This window comes from Diabrotica virgifera, chromosome 7 (genome assembly GCF_917563875.1).
Source record: "Diabrotica virgifera virgifera chromosome 7, PGI_DIABVI_V3a".
NCBI classification, from domain to species: domain Eukaryota; kingdom Metazoa; phylum Arthropoda; class Insecta; order Coleoptera; family Chrysomelidae; genus Diabrotica; species Diabrotica virgifera.
In genome coordinates this window covers 67,513,195-67,536,594 of record NC_065449.1, presented here as the reverse complement: position 1 = coordinate 67,536,594, position 23,400 = coordinate 67,513,195, and the positions used below count along the sequence as shown (strand labels likewise).

General features: G+C 33.8%; 1 protein-coding gene across 2 annotated transcripts in view; it reads right to left on the bottom strand.

The window, feature by feature from the left end:
- Window positions 1-23,400, bottom strand: part of LOC114325201 (zinc finger protein rotund-like) — a 1,204,079-nt gene that overhangs the window by 18,387 nt on the left and 1,162,292 nt on the right. For both annotated transcript variants that reach the window (XM_050656281.1, XM_050656282.1), the window contains exons 6-8: window positions 20,380-20,615; window positions 11,771-12,060; window positions 562-762 (exon numbers count right to left, since the gene is read on the bottom strand). In XM_050656281.1, the coding sequence (XP_050512238.1) occupies window positions 562-762; window positions 11,771-12,060; window positions 20,380-20,615 (727 nt within the window). The remainder of the gene's footprint in view (window positions 1-561; window positions 763-11,770; window positions 12,061-20,379; window positions 20,616-23,400) is intronic.

The window sequence follows — 23,400 nt, the reverse complement described above, 5'->3', positions numbered from 1 at the left end:
CAGAAGCCCCAGTACTACAGAGAGTAGTAATGTCGCAGTACCTACTAATAGGAACACATTCTGACGAAACGACCATAGTCGCGAAAATACTAGAACTAGCAACACGAACACCACAGAATACACTCATTGAATTTGAAGAATGGTGTATTTAATTAAACACGAGTAGCAAAGCTTAAATGGAAGTTCGTCGGACACATCCTAACGCAGAAGGATGAAAGATGGACTAAGACGATTATACACTGGAGACCGTGGAACCACAAACGAAAAAGGGGAAGGCGACAAATGCGATGGTCAGATGACCTCAAGAAACACGCCGGGTCAAAATGGATGCAAATTGCCCACGATAGAGATGCATGGAAGAAAGAAGAGGAGGCCTATATCCAAGGATAGATGTTTAGAGCTGATTAGATAGATAGATAGGTATATAGGTAAATGAAGCTAGGGTGATACTAGATGAGAGTCTGATTTTTACTTCACCTATAAAGAATACAATAACTGATTCAAAACTAATTCAGAATAGGTTAATTATGAGTTAAAGCATTATACATTTTAAAAACTTACTCAAATTAGTGTTCGGTGTTCCAGGTGGTGCGGGAGGATTTTGTCCCAACTGCTGCCGGATGATGACTAAATCTTCATTTTGCTCCAGAATCTGACGGGAGATGTCATTTGGATATTCGTGCATGTTCTCTGCACTATCCGGACTCACTTTAGGCCAATAGGGATGATCCAAGCCTCGATGATTTAGTCCCGGGAAGAAGTCTAAGTGGAATATAAAAAACTCATATTAGCGTTTATAAGAGTTATATCTTTACTTTTTTCACCCAAATAAAGATTCCTGTTATATTAATAAAAAAAAAGTAGAATTAAATTTGATATTCAACCAACTGTCCATTGTTTGCAATATAATAAAAAACCTACTCTACCGATATATTGTGAAATATTAGGTTGGCATGATCAAGCATTTCTTGCAAAATGTATTTAAAATTATAAAATTTGTTTTGTGTGAATTATGTAGATTTGAGTCCATTAGAAACAGAAAATCAAAACTTTGTCGAAGGGTGATAGCAAACCTTCAAATATTAAAGATAGCTTTCTCCTAGACGAATAGACGGACTGACTGCATATTGTATAGTCCCTTTCGTCTCCTTTATTCGTCGTCTCCTTGTCTTATAAATTGTAAAAGGCAGAGATTAAGGATGTTACCAGAAAGTGGTTCCACGAGAATTTTCAGATTTATTGTTTAGATCTGGGACTTCTCATTTCTCTTCATCAAATAATAATTTGCTTAGTGCAGTTCCCCTGCACTTAATTCGTCGGAGTTAATAAATCAACTTGTGGTTTCTGTATGTTTGTGCACTTAATACTACACAAAACAGGAATTTGCAGAAGAGCTTCCTATATCCAAAATAAATATAGCATCATAATCTACAAATCTTCTAGAATTATTGATGTTTCAAAATAAATGTTAATTCTTGGTTTAATAAATCGTTAAAAAATTAATTTTCTGGAAATCCAACTTCTTTCTTCTTTGAGTACCGTACCCAAATTTTAGACATATTGGGCGCGTTCACCAGATGCAAACGTTGGCAATCAGTTTGCGCTTTATGGTTCTGAACGACTTGCTAACGTCAAACATGTTTGGAAAGCGGTCGCCATTTTTGCAAACATAGGATATTTAAGTTGAACTTTGCAAACGTGTTGAATATTGAAAAAATGTGGCGGGAATTTAAATTGTATATATTGTAGAATATATTGATAAGGGTTTTATGTATAAAATAAACGCTACTGAAGACATTCTGCTACGTTATTATCTATTAAATAAATTTTCTTTTTTCCTTTAATAAAAAAAAAAATAAATTCAAAAACGTATTTATTGAGAAAATTTATTTTAGGTTACGTTCAAACCAAGCAAGCAAAATGTCAAATTTTAACCTAAACAACCAACCGTTCAGCTCGCTGTCAACAAGTTTAGAATCAAAGCGCAAACATTTGTGAACGTGTTTGCATCTGGTGAACGCAGTCAATGACAAATGACAATTTGCCGATATCGTTCTCGATCTTGCGCGGCATGTAATAATTCATTTGTTGCAGGGCCGGATTTAAGGGGGGGCAGGCTGGGCAGCTGCCCGGGGCCCCCAAAAAGCTCCAAACTTAAAAAAATCAGCACATTATTCACATAGAATAAAAGTTTATCAATCAATTAACTGTGATATTTCGTTACATGAAAGGTTTCATTCATGTTGAAAGGTTTCTCATATTTTTGTCAAATCCCAGTCATAAAGCAGAAGATATATTTAATTCTCTAACGACGTTCTTGCAAAAAGATGATATTGATGTAAAAAACTGAAGGGGACAGTCCTAGGACAACGCGACAGTTGGAAATACAATGATGTTCAGGCTAAAATTAGATAATATAATATTTTGGCGTTGTGGATTCCGTGTGCCGCCCACTCACTCTCTAAATTTAGTTGCAAAAGCTGTAGCTGATTGTTGTCCTGCTGCCATAGCATTCTTTGATTTCTTGGAAGGACTATATGAACTATATGTATTTTTTACTTCCTCTACATCCTAGATACAACTTGTTAATCGAGTGTTTAAAAGCTGCGTCTGCGACAGCAACGCCGACCGTGTAGCAGAAATATTATTATTCCCTAGAGAGTTAGTACTACTAGATGGTCATCTCGAAGTGACGCCACAGAAGTACTAGTTAAAGGTTATAATCAGATTAAAAAAGGATTATAAAAAATTTTAGAAGACGGCGAGCAACAATTTGAAACTCGTAGCGATGCAGATGGTTTGTATAATCGAATGTGTTTACTGGAAACAGGAGTACAGTGGAACCTCGATAACTCGGATTAATCGGGACCGCGACCGATCCGGGTTATCGAAAATCCGAGATAGCCGGAGAATATGGTAAAAATTAATAAAATACGGTATACTTACAGATAAACTCCGTTAGAATTGAAATAACATGAAATATATTTATAAATATGCACAGTATTACCTACTCATTAAAATTACTAAAAAAAACACCAAACCCAAACGTAAGCAAATGGAAGCGAACAATACAAGACACACAATACTAAAGTCCATTGTTTATAAAAGAATTTTTTAAATAGTCTTTCCTAAACAATGCTGACAGTTTGAAATAAAAAGGAACAGATACTACAGACATGTGGCTGTTGTTTCTGCGGCGTGTGCTATGAGTCATTTTTAATATCGTATAGTTCAAATTACACACATAAGTACACATTATCTCTCAAATATTATATTACATACATTTTTATTGTTAAAAGGTTTGTCTGATAATTAACTATTTTGATTGGAAATAAGCCACAATTAAATTGAAAAATACAAAATATTGAAAATCAAAATGTTTATCTGATGAAAATCGGTCCGGGTTAGCCGGACTTCCGGGTTATCGGGGGCCGACTTATCGGGGTTCCACTGTATTTGGAATATTTTGGAATGAAATCTTAAAGAGGACAAACAGCACAAGTCGTACTCTCCAAGATCCAAATATTGACCTTAATTCAGGAGTAGTGGCACTTAGGTCACTTAAAGAACTTATATTCTTTTAAGGAATATTTCTTTTAAGACTGAAATGACAACATCAGAAACTTAAATTTAGAACAATTTAGAATTTAAAATTTCACTAAGATCACTTCTTTTCTTATTTAAGTCAGAAGCTTTCTGCATATTAAATACATTCATTACAATTTTAGATTTTTACATTATTTGGAAAATTTAACTCCTAATGAAATTGAAGCTCACTCACTGAAGCTTACCGACATTGATGATGAATGATTTAAATCAAAACCTAGGTCTCGAACTGGTACAATTTGTAGAATTTTCCAATTCATTAAAGAGGAAATCGGCTCATCAAATATCAAATATAATAAGTAAAGAGCTTCAAATGTACCGACTGCTAAAATACTGTGAATAATGCTTTTCTAAACGTTGTGGTGACACTTCGTTTATATTTACTAGTTCTGATGCTAAGTCACTGCAGTGGAGAGAGATCATTCTCAAAATTTAAGTTAGGTAATTTAAAATCGAGTTCGGTCTATGATGGGCCAAGAGCGTTTGAATCATCTCTTTATAATGAGCATTGGATACGATGTCTTAAATTGAATTTTCAATTAAAACATCTCGAAAAGTACCCTGACTTTAACCATACATTTTATTATGTTTATTTTTAATATTCTACTGTAACACTACACAGCTCTTGTGTATTTTATTATTTAAAAATCAAAATACAAGTAGATCAACATTTTTTTTAATTTCTAAAAGGGAAAACCCTGTAGTTGGCTGCATAACATAGTTATAACAACAATTTTTTTAATGGTAGTAGGTAGGGCCCCACACCAATTCTACCCAGGAGCCCCCACTGCCTTAAATCCGGCTCTGATCTGCTGATATGTCAGTCCATTTGACGAAAGTTTCGGAGCCATGAATATTTCTTCCTACTAATTTCTCTTTTTCCGTCGATCTTTCCGTTGAGTATTAACTGAAGTATCCAGTATCTGCTACATCTCATTATATGCCCCAGATATTAAAGTTTTCTCTTTTTTAATATCTTCATCAAGTCACCTTCGCATTGATCTATTCTATTCTGTTTAAAACTTTTCTGGTAGAAGTGTGTTAAACCGATGATATTCGGAGCATTCTACGATATAACCTCGAAGGCTTATTATTTGTTCATTATATTAACCTTCATGATCCACGTTTCACATCCTTATAGTAATTACAGGAGACACATAACATTTTAGGAACTTGATCTTAGTTGTAAATTCAGCAGAGAATTGCTCAGTATAGATCTAAGTTTCATAAATGCTCCTCTTGCAATTTCTATACGAGTTTTAATTTCTTCATCAGGATTTAGTGTCTCGTTTATCCAACATCCTAGGTATTTAAAATGGTTAACTTTTGTTATCGGTTTATTACTGAAAATTAGTTGCATATGGCGACTTCTTGTTTACTTTTTTTTTGGACTGAGGTGGAACGCTCTTAGCAAACTAGGGAAGAAGTCCCTAGTACTGTAGGACTCGGACAGGAAAGGAGAACACGCTAGGGCGCACCAACCACAGTATGGCCCATGCGTCCCGCATGCCCCCCATGACCAGCCGCCTACCAACTAAAACCACCCCTTCTTCCGACCCGGAATATTCCTGGACATGCTCCTTAGGGAGCGATGCATGGGGATATCCCGAGCTGTCTGAAAGAAGGTAACCAGAAGCATTGGGTCATTTAAGGGTCTATTTTCCAGCCTAAAGACGGTAGGACTAAATAAAGAAAAGTCTGATTCCTACACTGAGGAAGGTGGGTCAACCCCTGCCTGAAAACGGCAGGGCTTGGGTGACTGCTCTGTAGTGTGGCGAATAAATGAGCCCTAGAAAAATTAGGGTCATATTTCTCTGACGCGGATTATTTTTTTTATTTTAATTTTTTTATTATTTCATATTTTGCTTTTTTTATTTTTTTATTTTTTACATATTTTTTTTACTTTATAACTATCGTGTAGATCCGCCTCACCCATTCTGCTCCAGTCGTTCTAACTCCGATTTTCTCTTAATGATATCGGTTATAATGTCAATTATGGCCTCGAAATCTGCCTTGTTTCCGATCGCAAAATTAATAATATTGTTAAGGCCGATGTCGCCAAACCTACTACCAAGCCTGACCTGCTCTTGAGCAAAGACGCTGCACCGGAAAACGCAGTGTTCTGCGTCTTCCCTCACGCGACAGGTCCGGCATAGGTCGTCGTCCGACTTCCTGATTCTCTGCGTGAATGCCCTGAATGATCCAAACTTCTTGTTTACTAACCACAAGTAACTTTGTCTTTGTTGTATTTAGAGTATCCTCCGTTATTGGAGGATTCTCTAGTGACTCGATCTATAAATAATTGAAGATCTTCGATGCTTTCAGCAATGATCGCTGTGTTATCTGCATATCTGATGTTGTAATTAATTTCTCCCCCAATGTGAACTCCTCATTGCCCTCCCAAGGCTTAAATAAATATTATTTCTGAGTAAAGGTTAAACACAGTTCGGGATAACACACAACCCTGTCTGATACCTATTCGAATGCAAAGTTTGTCTGTTTCTTTGCTACCTACCAGAATAGAAGCTTCTTGATTTCAATATAGATGTTGTAAAAGTCTAACAAATGCAACAGACGATGTTAATTGTTTATTCATTGTTAATTATTGTTAATTGTGAAACAATAGATTTTGTGCTGAACAGACTTCTTTTCATTTATACAATCAACTACATTTTTGAAAAACACGTTTATGATTTAAATTATGAGCAAATGCCGATTGTCTACCTAGGGGATCTAATACATACAAGTACATTACAATCGTTTGAGTTTATTATTGAAATGAGAATGCAATTGAATATTCCATTTGATTCTTTCGATATCTGCTCAGTTCTGATGTTTGCAGATTCGATTACCCGTATAACGACACGGTCAGACATAAAAATCCCTTCTATCTGGAACCTGAGAGATTATTGCCATCAGAAGAAAGCCAAAAAGACATATTTAAGTACATTTTTCATGCGATATGTCATAAAGAGATCACAAAGAGGTGTATAATATATTATGTAGCATATAAACCATTTGCTGCAATTTTAATAACTTTTTACGGTTACGTAATGATTTTCGTATTTTATCGGGAACTGAATTCGGTAAATTGAATTCTGGATTTATCGGCTTGGTCGGGAATTAGTTCTTGTTGACGTTTCGTCTATAGTAGCGGCAAACATTATAAAATCTGATGCGAAAGCGGGTATAGACGCAATATTCCCGGATCTATTAGTTGGTTCCAATTCGTATTTAAATTGTACATGCGTCCGGGGTGATGTTTTGTATATCGTAATGTGGAGAACCAGATCCTGTTAAAATGCAGACCTCTTTTTGATTATTAAAATTAATTGGGTATTTTTACCATGTTTTATACACTTCGACTGTTCTTTGTCTGTCTCTTTGTCACTTCGTCCGGGAAAAATCTTGTAATCGATTTTAAATACACTTCCCGACTAGTAGAGATCTTAAATTTTCAGAATAACTCAGAACTCGATGACCATGCAATATTCAACAGCTTTTACATGGATGCATTGAGTTTTATTTGGAATTGTAAGCCATTCTAAATTTTATATGGTAAAATTAATTCTCACTTTTCTCAAAAGATGGCGCTAGTAGTTTTCATAATAGATCGCGTTACTTTCTATGACATGTAAAATTTTCTAAACAACAAAATAGTTTATAATTTTTAATTGTCTTCTATAAATAATAGAAACGTGGTATTATAAAAAGTTTTTTTTATAGAAGTGTAATTATTGAATGCCAATAAGCTCACTGAACAGCCATGGATAGTAGTACATATATTAGTGACAAGAAAAAAAACCGCTAAACGCAGTAAAAATGAGTGGCGCATACAATATTCCAGCTACAAAAGATCTGATATGAATATTACGTGGCGTGAAAGTGTATTTTCATTTTGATGCAAAATAAAATTCTAGTTTTATTTTAAAAGATTTTCTATAATATTTGCTAAATTTTAAGTAAAAGCGCCACAAAAAAGTAACTTTGATACAGTTTGAATTTTGAACCTCTTTTGTGGCGCGTTTACTTCAAATTTAGCAAACAAATATTATGGAAAAATCTTTTAAAATAAAACTAGAATTTTGTTTTGCATCAAAATGAAAATACAATTTCGCGCCACGTAATATTCATATCAGATCTTTTGTAGCTAGAATATTGTATGCGCCACTAATTTTTACGGCGTTAAGCGGTTTTTTATTCTTGTATCGGGAGTTTTTCAAAGTTATTTATAAATTAAATGTATGAAGTTGAATGCAATGTTTCTCGATTACATGTTAAGCTTTATAAATGGTCACCTTTGTCGCATTATCTCCCAAATGATCTAGTGTACATCAAATGTACACTATTTTTTTCTATTCGAAATTGCTTGAAAAAAATATTGGGATGGCCGGTAAATATACTCCGATTGCCCGTTGTCAGATCAAATTTAGCGTCGTAATCACTACAACTACATAAACCATTTCGGGAATAATCGTTAATTGGATTATACTTTTGTAGCTTAATATCTTCTAAACGGCTTAACCGATTGTGATCACTAAACATGAGTTTAAAACGTATTGACAAATAGTATCTGATGCATCTAAGGTCAAGTATGATAACTGAAGCTATTACAGGAATTATATAAAAATTCGAATTTTCCCGGATATGAGGTATACACCGTTAGATTCGTCTAGAGTATAGACTCCTTCTACAAACGCTCAGTTATTGGCGTAATTCGTAGGTTGAAATTTTGAGTAATTGTCGAAAAACCAAAATTTTCAAAGTTTAGTTTTTCGGCTATACTGAGCCGTGTGTATGTCTGATCCTGACGGCTTAGACACTATTGATTTTGTGTATTTGAGGTTCTCCTGTCTCTTCTTGAACCGAAGATATATACCCCCAAAAAATATGGGGTTTTGTACCTACCAAGTCCTATAGCTGGCTTATGGGTGGCCAAAAGTCACAAACTACACCGGTTCTGAATCGGCCCTCACCCCCTCTTCAAACACAGAAAAAAAAGTTCAAATCGGTGTAAGTTTTCCACATACATACATACATACATACATAAATACATACATATCCACAAACATTTCCCCTTTTTAAATAAAAATTGAGTCATACTTCTGAGCTCGGTAACTTGTGAATGGTATATCCGACTTTCAAAATTAGAGATGCGTTGGAAAGGTAATGATCAGTACTATCAGAAGCCGCAAAGGTCGGACTTAAATTTTCGAAATGTTTGGAAGTTTTGGGAACGAGAACGAAAAACAGACCCTAAATAGGAAGGGCCGTAAAATCCATAGCCTTGGACCAAAATAGATGGTTGACATATGGATGGGTGAGTCTTTTCCTGAACTTTAAAATGGCAGTTATCCCAATTCAGTCAGATTTAGAAAATCGAAAATTTCGTGTATATATAGTATCGCGTGTAGGGGGTTGTGCGCCACTGGCGAGAACTGTCGTTCTCTGGTAATATTCTACTAAGAATCAAAGTTTCTTCGAATAAATTTTGGTGACTAAGACAACAGTTTGCCTTGTTCTTTTGGATCTTTGGCCCACATTCGACTTTCCCGTAACGTCTTAGTTAGTTCGAAGTTTAACTTGACGTTGTGTCTTGCTGAGATGTTTCGTATTCGGATATGTATATGGAAAGAACGCTTTATCTTTTGGTTCCTGTTGTTGGACGTACATACATATAGCTTGATCTTGACGTCTCTTGAAGCACAATGGTTATGTCTCAACGCTTGTCAGCTATGTTTCAATTTTAGTTCCAAATATTTAGGTTCACATATTCGGATATGATCCGTTAATGTTTTTATGACTCATATCCTTCGTTAAGGCGGTGAATTGAGTTGTTGTTTAAATAACGATCCGTGTACTTTTGTTTTAGGCATATCATGTTTACTTCATATTCTGTATTTTATTTTCAAACTCATAAGTGTTTACGACTGAACTGTCAATCAAGACACTTGACTTTCATATACTTACTTGACTAGATAGTTAATTATCTAAGTGTTATTATAAAGAGAAACACCGACGTAAATAATATTGTTCGCCCGCTATAACTTTTCCCATGCGTCACGATTCATTTTCAAACAAATTAAGTCAAAACATAAAGTGAAACGTACGGCGATGTGTAAGTACATATATACATTTTGTATACTGTATACTATATACTATTCTCCTTCTCATAGGCATCTTTCAGTGCATCACAGTTTTTCGATTTCTTTCTAACGCATTAAGTTGGAAGTGGCAGAAAAAAGGTACGTCCGTGATTAAAATAATTTATAACATTTATTCTAGTTGTTGATAAATGGCGCTATAATCGAACAAAAAATTATTTATGCATTATCTATACGACTATAATCTGTACAATTTATAAAACTATACAAATCAAAGTACATACCTTTTTATAAATGAAATAAACACAATTGATTTGTTTTTATACCAAATTACGATTACGATTCTGACAACTGTCAGTTTTAATTAAAATGTCATGCTATGATATGAATCTAAAATCATATATTTTAGCATTAATGACACACTGAAAGACTGAGAAGAACTTTAAATTATAGTCGTATAGATATGTAATAGGTAAATAATTAGTAAATCGGTAAACCTAAATCTTTTTTTTTCGATTATAGCGCCATCTATCAACAACTAGAATAACCGTTATACATGTGTATGTATCACGGACGTGCCTTTTTTCTGTCACTTGCGTCACACTGAAAAAGCCTCTGAGAAAAACTATACACACATCGGCGTACGTTTCACTTTATGTTTTGACTTAATTTGTTTGAAAATGAATCGCATGGGAAAAGTTATAGCGGACGAACAATAGCACAATAATAAATAGTTGAAAAACTAATAAATTTTGTACACACTTGAATGAATCCAGGAAGTGAAAAAATAGTATGTCGATGTATGTAAAAAGTTTTTATTTCCTTAGCTATGCGCTTTCGACCAAATTGTCATCATCGGAGCTAATGCTAATGGTCAATAGAAGATAAATAAGTACCACTACTTAAGGTTATGTGCATGAGACCTTAACAATATCTAGCGGCATTACAATATATAATCATGTATGCGTATGCACTACATATGCACTCAGTTCAGACTTAGTCAGCTATTCCTCTTCGGCCATGATGGTTGGGTGATATGCCCACGCCATGAAAAAAGTTTTAATGTGTATGTAACGTTTGTGTAGCCGTTTTTCCTGTTTTTCTGTTTGGGGGTGGTACCTACTGAGGACAACTACATAGTGCATACGCATACAGTATATATTGTAATGCAGCTAGATATTGTTAAGATGCTCTTGCACATGACCTTAAATAGTGGTACTTTTTTATCTTCTACTAACCATTAGTTCCGATGATGACAATTTTATCGAAAGTGCTTAGCTAAGGAGATGAATACCTTTTACACACTTTGACATACTATTTTTTCTCTTCCTTAAACACTAATAAATTAGTGTAGTAAAGAAAAGAGAGACGTTCTCACAAACAATTTATTTTACTACTGACGACCGGTTTCGCTGTTTACAATTTATACAGCATCATCAGGTCCGGTTAAAGTAAAATCAAATGCTACAAAACAAAAAACCAGAGTTAGTTAGGTGGTCTGGTTTGAATAAATTTTTAATGATACAGCCAATATCAAAGTACATCTGTCAAAGCATGCACATGAATACCCACATGTACGCGCGCATGGTGTACAATCCTCATACTCACAAACATGCACGCATCCATGTGCAGCGGCAAACTATAGTATGTCAAGTATAAGAAAGTATACCGGAAAGTAAGTATATATCTTATACTTGACATACTATAGTTTGCCGCTGCACATGGATGCGTGCATGTTTGTGAGTATGAGGATTGTACACCATGCGCGCGTACATGTGGGTATTCATGTGCATGCTTTGACAGATGTACTTTGATATTGGCTGTATCATTAAAAATTTATTCAAACCAGACCACATAACTAACTCGGTTTTTTGTTTTGTAGCATTTGATTTTACTTTAACCGGACCTGATGATGCTGTATAAATTGTAAACAGCGAAACCGGTCGTCAGTAGTAAAATAAATTGTTTGTGAGAACGTCTCTCTTTTCTTTACTACACTAGTATGGACTCACACATGCAACACATTCATTATTTGACTAATAAATTAATAACAAACATACCCAAACTAGGTCCAATGGGCGGCCTTTTGTCGGTCCTCTCTGCATGTTTCTGCATGTGTTTGCTTAAATAAGTTTCCTGGGTATAGCTCTTGCCGCAGTACTGGCAGATGTGAGTCTTCAGGTGTTTGCTCTCCTTGTGCTTTGGAATGTGTTCGAGCAACGATGGCTCGTCACTAAAGCATTTGTAGCAGGAGTTGCACTTGTAGGGTTTGTCCGTCTGGTGGCATCTAGAATGTGACTGCAGGTTGCTGAGTTGGGAGAACGCTTTCTGGCAGCCGGGGTGTCGACATCTACATAAATAAATAAATTTGAGTATACTCAAAGAGCATTAATTACAAAGAGTATGAATATATTTAAAAGTCCGGTAAAACAAACTTTGATTGTCGTAAAGAATAAATTTATTCTCAAACATTATACTTTAGAAGGATCACTGATAAGTATTGTACACAAATTGTTATAAGGTAATACACAAATCAATGCACTGAACATTAAACAATTGAATAACATATAACTGAGAGTAAGGATTACTATTTTTTACGCCTTTTCTGTCCCATATGCGATTATACTTCTTATTTGCTTATAGTCCAGGGCGCATCTGTTTTGAGATGGACGTTGAGAGGTGACTCAAATTTTTTTGCAGAAATTGCTTGAAAATAAATCAAATAATAATATTTGAGTTATCCTCCCTCTCAAAAAGGTCCGGAACATTGTTTAAATAATCAAAATGTCAAAAATTGAAGGAAAAATTCGATTTTTTTCTTCGTTTTTTGATTATAACTTTAAAAGTATTCATTTCCGAGAAAAGTTGTACTGACATAAAAGTTGCGCAATTAAATTTACTACAACATAGAATTGGTTAAAAATTTAAAAAATAGTCACCCTAGTTGCAAAATAGCAATAATTGCGAAAAAACCATACAAAAACAAGTATTCGCATTTTACGTTTTTCAACCATTTATGCTACACCTAGGACCTTCATATTTCACCCAGAAAAACTTCATGATACAGTAAAATAATACTGTAAATTTCATTAAGATCGGTTCAAAAGATTTTGCAAAATAAATTTTGCAATCCAGCCTTCGCAAAAAAAATTCATTTTTTCAAAATGTTACAGGACTGAAAATAAAGCAGATAGCAAGTTGATTTTTTTTTTGCTTATAGAAGTGTACTGTACCTTCCATTTGCAATTTTCAAAATTAAAATCGATTAATTACCACGGCGTCAGAAAATTTTTGAAATAAACAATAATTTTTGGTGCTACGCGCAGGACAGCGGTGTTCGATTCACACAAGTTGATTTCCACCAAAATTTCTTCCAATCATTATGTAATATATTATTATCTTACTCTATATTTTGTTGTATTTTAATATTTTAATTCCACAAAAATCAAACTAATTTTATTATTGTTTGTGAAATATTGCTTAAACAATTGCATATGTTTAAAAATAATAAACTTTTATTATTTAAGTTAGAATATATGAACAAACAAAGTTTTTGCTAATAAAAGTGTTATTTCAAAGGATATAGTATGTGTTTTTATTTTGCAATAAACAAATTTATTTATTTATATCAAAATTTAATAAAAATTAAAATGTATCAATCATTATCAAAGGTCATTGGAATGCCCAATCAGAGCAAACTATCCGCTGTCCTGCGCGTAGCACCAATAATTAATGTTTATTTAAAAAAATTCCTGACGCCGTGGTGTTAATCGTTTTTAATTTTGCAAAATTGCAAATTAAAGGTACAGTACACTTCTATATGCAAAAAAATTTTCAACTTGCTATCTGCTTTATTTTTAGTCCTGTAACATTTTGAGAAAATGAATTTTTTTTACGAAAGCTGGATTGCAAAATTTATTTTGCAAAATCTATTGAACCGATCTTAATGAAATTTAAAGTATTGTTTTACTGTATCACAAAGTTTCTCAGGGTGAAATATGAAGGTCCTAAGTGTAGCATAAATGGTTGAAAAACGTAAAATGCGAATACTTGTTTTTATATGTTTTTTTCACAATTATTGCTATTTTGCAACAAGGGTGACTATTTTTTAAATTTTTAACTAATTCTATATTGTAGGAAATTTAATTACGCAACTTTTATGTCAGTACAACTTTTCTCGGAAATGAATACTTTTAAAGTTATAATCAAAAAACCAAGAAAAAAATCGAATTTTTCCTTATTTTTTTGACATTTTGATTATTTAAACAATGTTCCGGACCTTTTTGAGAGGGAGGATAACTCAAATATTATTATTTGATTTATTTTCAAGCAATTTCTGCAAAAAAATTTGAGTCACCTCTCAACGTCCAAATGTACTAATATTTTTACAGATGCGCCCTGGTCTATTATGTCTCTTCTGTATTTTTAACTATTTTTGTTAACAGGTAATTAAAATTTTACAACAACTGTACAACACAGTGGAAATTATTAAAATCACATCTTTATTAAATAAAGTGAAAAAGAACACCAGTAAATATAATATAATACATATTTCAATATTAATAATAAAAACTAGAACGAAATACTATAAAAAGAAATGATGTCGATAACACAAACATGTCCAATAAAAACCAACAGTAATATGAGATACTATCAGAATAAAGTATTGAAATTTTTATAAGCATGCGTCTGCTATGCAGACGCTATACTAATCTCTCAAAGTGAAGATGGTTTACGTATGCTGCATGCTGTGCAAATTTAATATAACCGCCAGAAAATTGAACATGTTAATTTCCCCAAAAAAGACAAAATGCATGGCCATAACAGCAAATCCAATAAGATGTAAATTAGAGCTGGAAGGTCAGATAATAGAACAAGTGATGGAGTTTAAATATTTAGGCATCACTCTATCTAGCTACAGAAAGCTCGCAACAGAAGTGGCATATCAAGAGAATAGGGAAAATAGAGTATAGGATCTTCTTCTTCTTTAAGTGCCATCTCCGCGGCGGAGGTCGGCAATCATCATAGCTATTCGTATTTTAGAGACGGCTGCTCTAAAAAGTTCATTCGATGTACATCCGTACCACTCTATCAGGTTGCGCAGCCACGATATTCTGCGTCTCCATATGCTTCTCTTTCCTTAAATCCTTCCCTGCATAATCAATTGGAGCAAGCTGTATCTCTCTCCACGTGTAATATGTCCGAGATATTCCAATTTTCTTGTTTTGATGGTATTTAGGATTTCCATTTCTTTATTCATCCTTCTCAGAACCTCTTTGTTTGTAACGTGTTCTGTCCACGATATTTTCAGAATTCTTCTATACACCCACAGCTCGAATGATTCTAGTTTTTTCATTGATGCAGCATTCAAGGTCCAAGCTTCCATTCCATAAAACAAAGTCGAGAAAACGTAGCACCTAGCCAACCGAACTCTTAGCTCCAACTTCAAATCTCTTGTGCAGAGCACTTTTCTCATTTTCTTAAAATTTGCTCTAGCCTTTTCTATTATGATTTTGATTTCCTGTAAGTAATCTCCTGTGGAGTTGATCATTGTTCCAAGGTATGCATATTGGTCGACTCGTTCGATATTGGATCCGTTTATGAAGAGATTTTCGTTATTTCTTTGAGTTTTCGATATTCTCATAAACTTTGTCTTCTTGACATTCATTGTTAGCCCGTATTCTTGTCCAAACTCTGCTATTCTGGTCACCAGCCTCTGAAGATCCCCAATATTTTCAGCTAAGATGACAGTGTCATCCGCATATCTAATGATGTTAATGGGAACTCCATTTACCTTTATTCTAGCTGTTTCACCCTCAAGAGCTTTTTTCAAGATCTCTTCCGAGTAGGCATTAATAAGAATTGGCGACAACACGCTTCCCTGTCTCACTCCACGTCTGATTTCAATTGTCTCTGACAGCTGGTCGTTAACACGTACTTTTGCTCGTTGTTTATAGTATAAATTCGATATAATCCTGAGATCATTGTAGTCCAACTCCTGAGTACAGGATGCCTGAATGAAACAATGTGGAGAAATAAAAATATTGAAAAAGAAATGAAATGCAGAATTTACAAAACAGTCATCAGACGAATATTGACATACGCGGAGAAACACAACCTAACAGAGAGGACCAAAAGATTTCTCGAAACAGCGGAAATAAAAACCCTTCGAAAATCGATGATAAGACATTATGGGACAGAGCTAGAAGCTCAAATATACGACGGAGATGCAAGGTGGATAACATTAATACGGGGTAAGTAACAGAAGACTAGAATGAAATGATCACATAAGTCGAATGAAAACAAATAGAGTAGTAAGGACGGCGAGAGACGGTCCCCCAATAGGACGACGATCAGTGGAAAGACCACGAAAACGATGGAACGACAACTTACTGGAGGCACATTGAAAAAACAGAGTAATGTCTATACAAAAAGAAAGAAGAAGAAGACCTTTTTTTGCCATTGGCCGAATCTATAGGTTTTTTAATAATAGTGTAAATATTGTTTCTAATAAAGTTAATAGGAATATTCCTTATCCTTCGGCGAAAGAAAAAATTATACACTAATAAAGTTGTTCAGTTATTTTCAATACATTATATCAAGATTGTCCTTGATCCTGATCGCTACGTCTATGAAACAAGATAGAATATAATTCTTTTGTCTGTTATTTGAATAATATGTAAGAAGTAGTTTACATTTTTAAGATCAAGGTCGGTATAATAATAAGAACTAGGCGTTTGTCTTTTAAAAAACTTTCGCTCTTGTGGCTCGTTAAAAGGTTTGTATTGGGAAAATAATTGATATGGCATTTATTACATAAAACTCTTTAATATCATGTTAATTTTAAAACAGAGGTAAGTATAAAAAGTTTTTTAATATCTATATTTAGAAATAAAAAGTAAATTTGAAGCTTGCTTAATACGAGTATCACGATCTATTTTGAATAATGCTCTATATATAATACTCTAATACTAATTATTTATTTTTTAAACTAAGTTTTTTAGAGTAGAATATTAGATTCTTCGTATGTCTTTTTTTACAATAATCTGTTTGATAATAAGGTTCTGAAATTGTTTTCTTCGACCTTCTATCGAACCAAGCTGTGATTATATGTATACTTTGGAAGGAGAATCTAACAAAGTGGAAGGACAGAATTCAAAATAGAGGTAAGAATTATGAAATGAAAGAAAGTAACTGAAGCTTTGACCTCACTACTTTGGTCAAAAATCATATCAAAAGAAACTAAAACACAGCTATACATATACTATAGTTTATTTTTTAACCAGGAGGAGTAAACTAAAAAGACATATTCACACCCAAGAAAGTCACTAGAATAATAAACAAATACATCTTCTTTTTTGGTTGATCTAGTCGGCCCTCAACGGTAATCCATAAATATTATATTAAAATAAATATGTCGCTAAATAGTTCCAAAAACAACTGCTTTTTATACAAGGTGTCCCAAAAGTAGTGGAACGGTCGAATATTTCGCGAACTAAACATCTGATAGAAAAACTGAAAAATACGTGTTCAATCATTTTCAAAAATCTATCCAATGACACCAAACACCAACCCCCACTACACCCCCTGGAGGTGGGGTGGGGGTAACTTTAAAATCTTAAATGGAAACCCCCAGTTTTTCTTGCAGATTTTAATTCGTTACGTAAAAATAAACAACTTTTATTCAAGACATTTTTTCGAACTGTGGATAGATGGCGCTATAATTGGGAAAAACGATTTATCCTGATACCATAAGTAAATTATAGAAACGGTCTAATATCTCACGAAATACACTTCCAAATGAGAAACTAAAAAACAAAGTTTTAATCTTTTTCGAAAACCTTTCGAATAACACCAAACGTGACCCTCCAACCCACCCCTGGGGGTGGGGTGGGGGGTAACTTTAAAATCTTAAATAGCGACCCACACTTTTTATTACAGGTTCGGATCCGTCACGAAAAACTATGCAACATTTATTCTAAACATTTTTTAGAATTGTTAATAGATGGCGCTTTAATTGGAAAAATACGATTTATTAGCGCCATCTATCAGAAATTTTAAAAAATGTTTCGAATAAATGTTGCTTAATTTTTTATGGCGAATCCGAATCTGCAATAAAAAGTGGGGGTTGATATTTAAGATTTTAAAGTTACCCCCCACCCCACCTCCAGGGGGTGGGTTGGAGGGTCATGTTTAGTGTTATTCGATAGGTTTTCGAAAAAAATTAAAAATTTGTTTTTTGGTTTCTCATTTGTAAGTGTATTTCGTGAGATATTAGACCGTTTCTATAATTTACCTATGGTGTCAGGATAAATCGTTTTTCCCAATTATAGCGCCATCTATCCACAGTTCGAAAAATGTGTTGAATAAAAGTTGCCTACTTTTACGTAACGAATCCAAATTTGCAAGAAAAACTGGGGGTTTCCATTTGAGATTTTAAAGTTACCCCCCACCCCACCTCCAGGGGGTGTAGTGGGGATTGGTGTTTGGTGTCATTGGATAGATTTTTGAAAATGATTGAACACGTATTTTTCAGTTTTTTGATCCGATGTTTAGTTCGCGAAATATTCGACCGTTCCGCTACTTTTGGGACACCCTATATAAAAGCAGACTAACAATCTAAAAATTAAAGGAATAACACAGAAAACACAAAAATCGCCGATATAACTTAATTAACCTATGAAATGTCACTAATGTCAAAATTTGATAAATGTCATTAGTGTCAAAATTTTATAACAGTGGAGTAAACTTGCCTGCGGTTGGACCAATTACAAACAAGCAATACAGCGCGGTAAATTTGAATCACTCCTCTTGGTTAAAATACAAACCATAGTATCTTTAAAAGCTTGTTACTGTATGGATGTGAAACCTGACGAAACTGAATAAGCGAACAGAACAGAAGTTGCCCGCATTGGAAATAGACTTCTGACGAAGATCGGCCTGCGTCTCTAGAGTCTCACACATAACGAATGAACGAGTATGATATTATGAATAGAAAAACAAACATAATAGATGAAATCCAGGAAAAACAACTTTGTTGGTATGGCTATGTACAAAGAATGGAGGAACGTCGACTCTCAAAGCTGATAATGGAGTGGCAACCCCCGGAAAGAAGAAAAAGAGGCAGACAGAAAACTCCTTGGATAAGTGGAATCCAAAAAGCAATGTCTGAGTAAGATCTATGACCAGGAGATTGGATAGATCGACGTGGCTGGAAAATAGGAACCGGAAGGCGCAGTACACTATAAACCACGTATACAGACATCTTTATCAATTGCATTTTGAACGAGTATTTTTTGTGTTAACTTACGTTCGTTTACGATGATTCAGTTAAGACTTCGAAATCTTGGTCCTACAGCCTCTGCTACATCCCGCATTTCAATCTCCACCTTTTTCGGTCGGTCCATTGCTCCTCATTTATGACTCTATCTCTCATTATTCCTCTGATTCCTTCTCTCCTTTCCAGTGTTGGTCTTCCCCTCCTTTTTCTATTCCATGGAAAATAGGAATATAGTTTAAGGTCTATTTTGGCCATCGCTCATCGTTTGTATCTACGGTATTGTAAATCCTTCCTGTTCTCCTTCTTTTTCTTCATTAGCTATGTGGTCAAGTCTGGATATCTGATACTCTCTTCTTAGATAGTCCATTTCTACTAGTTCCAGTTTTTTCTTCCCTTTCATCGTCATTTGCCAACATTCAGATCCGTAAGTCAAAATTGGTTCTACAACCGACTTGTAGATTGTCATTTTGGTTTGTAAACTAATTTTAGGAGACCAAAGTAACAAGTTTAGTGTTTGTACCACATTTCGGCCCTGTTGTATTTTCTGCTGGATGTCCCGTTTCGATGTTCCTTCCTCAGCTATGACTAGCCCTAGTTATTTAAATTCTTCGTATATTTTTATATCTCTAATCGAGTGTTTTGGGTCTCTTTCTTCGTGCTTTATTCTAAGATATTCTGTGTTGTTTATATTAATTAAAGTCCCCAATATTCGTATTCTTCGGTTAACTTTCGAATCATATAGTCTATGTCTTGCTTATCATTTGCCATAATCACTTGATCGTCTGCGAAGAAAAAATTTGTTATGTACTTGTTTCCAAGTTCTATTCCCATTACTGTATATTTTTTTCTCCAGTTGTTTAATGCTTCCCGTGATATCTTAAAGTAACATTTTAGCGTAACATTTATGCCTACAGACGGAAGAACTAGCATTACCTGTAGGTCTGCATTGAGGCACGATCTCGTTTTATCCGCAACCTCTGCAATTGAAACTATTTCGCAGTTACTACACTACCTTTTAATATTTATTTCGGCATCTTCAAATGATCTTACCTAAATAAGGAGATTTTGTCGCAATCATCTTTTTGTGAACATCTTTGACTTCTCTTATCTGACTTTCGTTTTTTCTGACATTTCTATACCTACTACATTTCACGTTAAGAATGGAACGTTTGGCTTATGCAGATCAGTGTTGCCAAACCTCTCAGGTACGTGTTGCTACTAGACTACCGATATACGATTCATTCTAATCAGACGCCGTGACATCGGCGCGCTTCTATCGTCCATAAGAAATACGCAGGCCTTTCTACGTAACGTTCCGTTCTTAATGTGAAATGCTCTATAGTGTTCACGAACTAGTAGATAAATTAAATATAGCAGAATCATACTTACTTGTAAGGTTTGTCCCCCGTATGCGTGCGTATATGTTGTTGTAGGTGGCTGAGCTGAGTAAATTTCCTTTGGCATATCTCACATCTATATGGTTTTATACCTAAATGTATTCTAGTATGTTGTGACAGATAGGAACTATTAGCGAACGCTTTGCAACACTGTGAGCATTTGTATGGTTTGGCCTCGCGCATATGCGCTTGCGTGTGAAGTTGGAGTTCTGCCTTGGAACCGAAAACCTGAAACAAAAAATAACAATAAGATCATAAAAGATACGTACCTATATAGTGTTTCAAAAAAGATAATAGGATAGGGTGTCTCTAGGATATGTAAAAAACTAAAAAATAATTGGGGTTTGCTTAGTAAAAAATTTTAGTAAAGCCGTCCTTTTTCAAGATATGTTAGAGAAAAAAAATTACACATTTTTACGATTTTACCGAAACTACTGGCAACGTTGTAATGAAATTTGGTGCGTTTTAAGAGGTAGTTATGGTGCATTCTTGCATACAATCAATAATTTTATATTCATAATTGGCGCGCATACAGGTAATGGTTTGAATTAAAAAAAAAGAAAATAGTACGCCACTGAGATATTTCAAATTAGAAATCATTTTTAAATTCCTCGACAAAAAATCTATCTTCGCTTTTTTTCATTCGCCGCGCCTCTTTCATGCAAAAAAATAAAATATCTTAATATTTTCAAAGTATTCTAATTAAGTTTATCTATGAATGCCTATTCGTAAAATCGTAAAAATCATAAAAATCGCAAAAAATGTGTAAAAGCGTTTTCTTTAACCTTGAAAATGGTTGGTGTTACAAAACATTTTTTCAGTTTTTACCTATCCTAGAGACGGTGTTGCCTTTTCCTTTGAAACTACTTGTAGAAACTTAATATTTTGGAAGCGTTAAGATATTTTATTTTTTGCAATAAAAGGCGCGTCGTATAAAAAAAATGGAGGATATATTTTTTGTCTCACATTGAACGAGGAATTCAAAAATGGCGTAGGTAGGTAATATCTTTTTTTTTTTCTTTAAAGAATTCAGACCATTACCTGTATGCGTACCAATAATGAATATAAATTTCATAATTGCATTTCAAAAAATGCACAATAACTAACTCTTACAACCCACCAAATTTTATAATAATGTTACCAGTTGTTTCGACAAAATCGTGAAAAATGTGTAAAATGTTTCTTTCTTCGACGCCCTGTATCTTGAAAACGGATGGCGTTATAAAAATTTTTTACTAAGCAAACCCCAATTATTTTACAGTTTTTTTACCTATCCTAGAGACGGTGTCACCTTTTTTTGCAGCACCCTGTACCTATATTAAAATCATTTTCACGTAAGTGTAAACAGTCTGAGATATATATAAATAATATAAATACCAACAAGGTTTTTACACTGTGTTTTCCAAAATGTAAATATGTTGAAGTAATGGTATTATTGTGAATATTTTCCAATGATATAATAGATTGGTTATTCAAGGGCAGTTATATAAAGTAATTTTAAGCCAAATAGTAGAAACCAAAGATTTCTTAATATCTAGTTATCGACCACTTTAATAATTATTTTTCATCTTCCGCCTCCGTGTAAGAAATTCTCTAGAGGCCCTCATGATTGTTTGGTATTATTAATTTTTGCTTTTATCTTGAATTTTTTTTATTTATACAAAGTATCTCGACAACACTATGGCCATTGGTACAGGAACACCATTAATTCGAGTATTCAGAAATTATCAGTAGTAATTGCACAAGAGCTAAATTACTGAATTTTTCCCGAGTGACACTGTGATAGTTTTAATTTAAAAATTAAATTAAATTAAATTAAAAATTAAATGTGAAATTATGTCAAAATGTCACGAGGGAAAAAATTCTATATTAATTTTAGAGATCGAGTGCAATTTGTTGCGATTATTTCATGAATAAAACTGTTAAAAACCAAAATTTTATTGTAATTTATTTATGTAAGTACAAATTAGTACAATTAAACACACAGTTGTTATAAATATTTTACGGTTGAAAGTCATCACTTTTATAATTTTTAAAACATTAATTGTCATTAATGTCACTGAATGTATTTTTTCATAGCAACGATGGGCATCTGACGTAGTATACTTGACGACGGGAAATTATCAAAAATTATCGGGTATAATACACAAGAGAGTGAGAATAAATTGAAAATAATGCGACAGTTTCTCGAAAATTTGTTGTCTGGCAATAGACACGAGAGCCCGCAGGGCTCGAGTGGCTATTGCCTAATGACAACAAATTTGAGTAAAAATGAAGCATTATTTTCTTATTTATTCTTACTGTCGTGTGATATTCGTAAAATTATTTTTTAATACGTATATTATGGATATTTTCATGTGACAATTGTCAAAAGTAGGTAACTGGTTGCCATTAAACAGAAACAATCTACTTAAAAAATTCTATCGGTAATTTTCTACAGTAGATAATTCTCAGTATAATTTTAATCTGATTGGACAGAATTAAACACGTGATCAAATATCTTACTATACGATTGGAAGTTAAAATCATTAAAAAATAATCGGGTATAATATCACAAGAGAGTGAGAATAAATTGAAAATAATGCGACAGTTTTTCGAAAATTTGTTGTCTGGCAATAGACGCGAGAGCCCGCAGGGCTCGAGTGGCTATTGCCCAATGACAACAAATTTGAGTAAAAATGTAGCATTATTTTCTTATTTATTCTTACTGTCGTGTGATATTCGTAAGATTATTTTTTAATACGTATATTATGGATATTTTCTTAAATGTGACAGTTGTCAATTCTAGGAAACTGGTTGCCATTAAACAGAAACAATCTACTTAAAAAAATTCTATCGGTAATTTTCTACAGTAGATAATTCTCAGTATAATTTTAATCTGATTGGACAGAATTAAACACGTGATCAAATATCTTACTATACGATTGAAAGTTAAAATCATTAAAAAATAATCAATTTAATTTAGATTTCTCTAGCTTTCTATTGGTCAGAATCTCCTATGAATGAAATAATC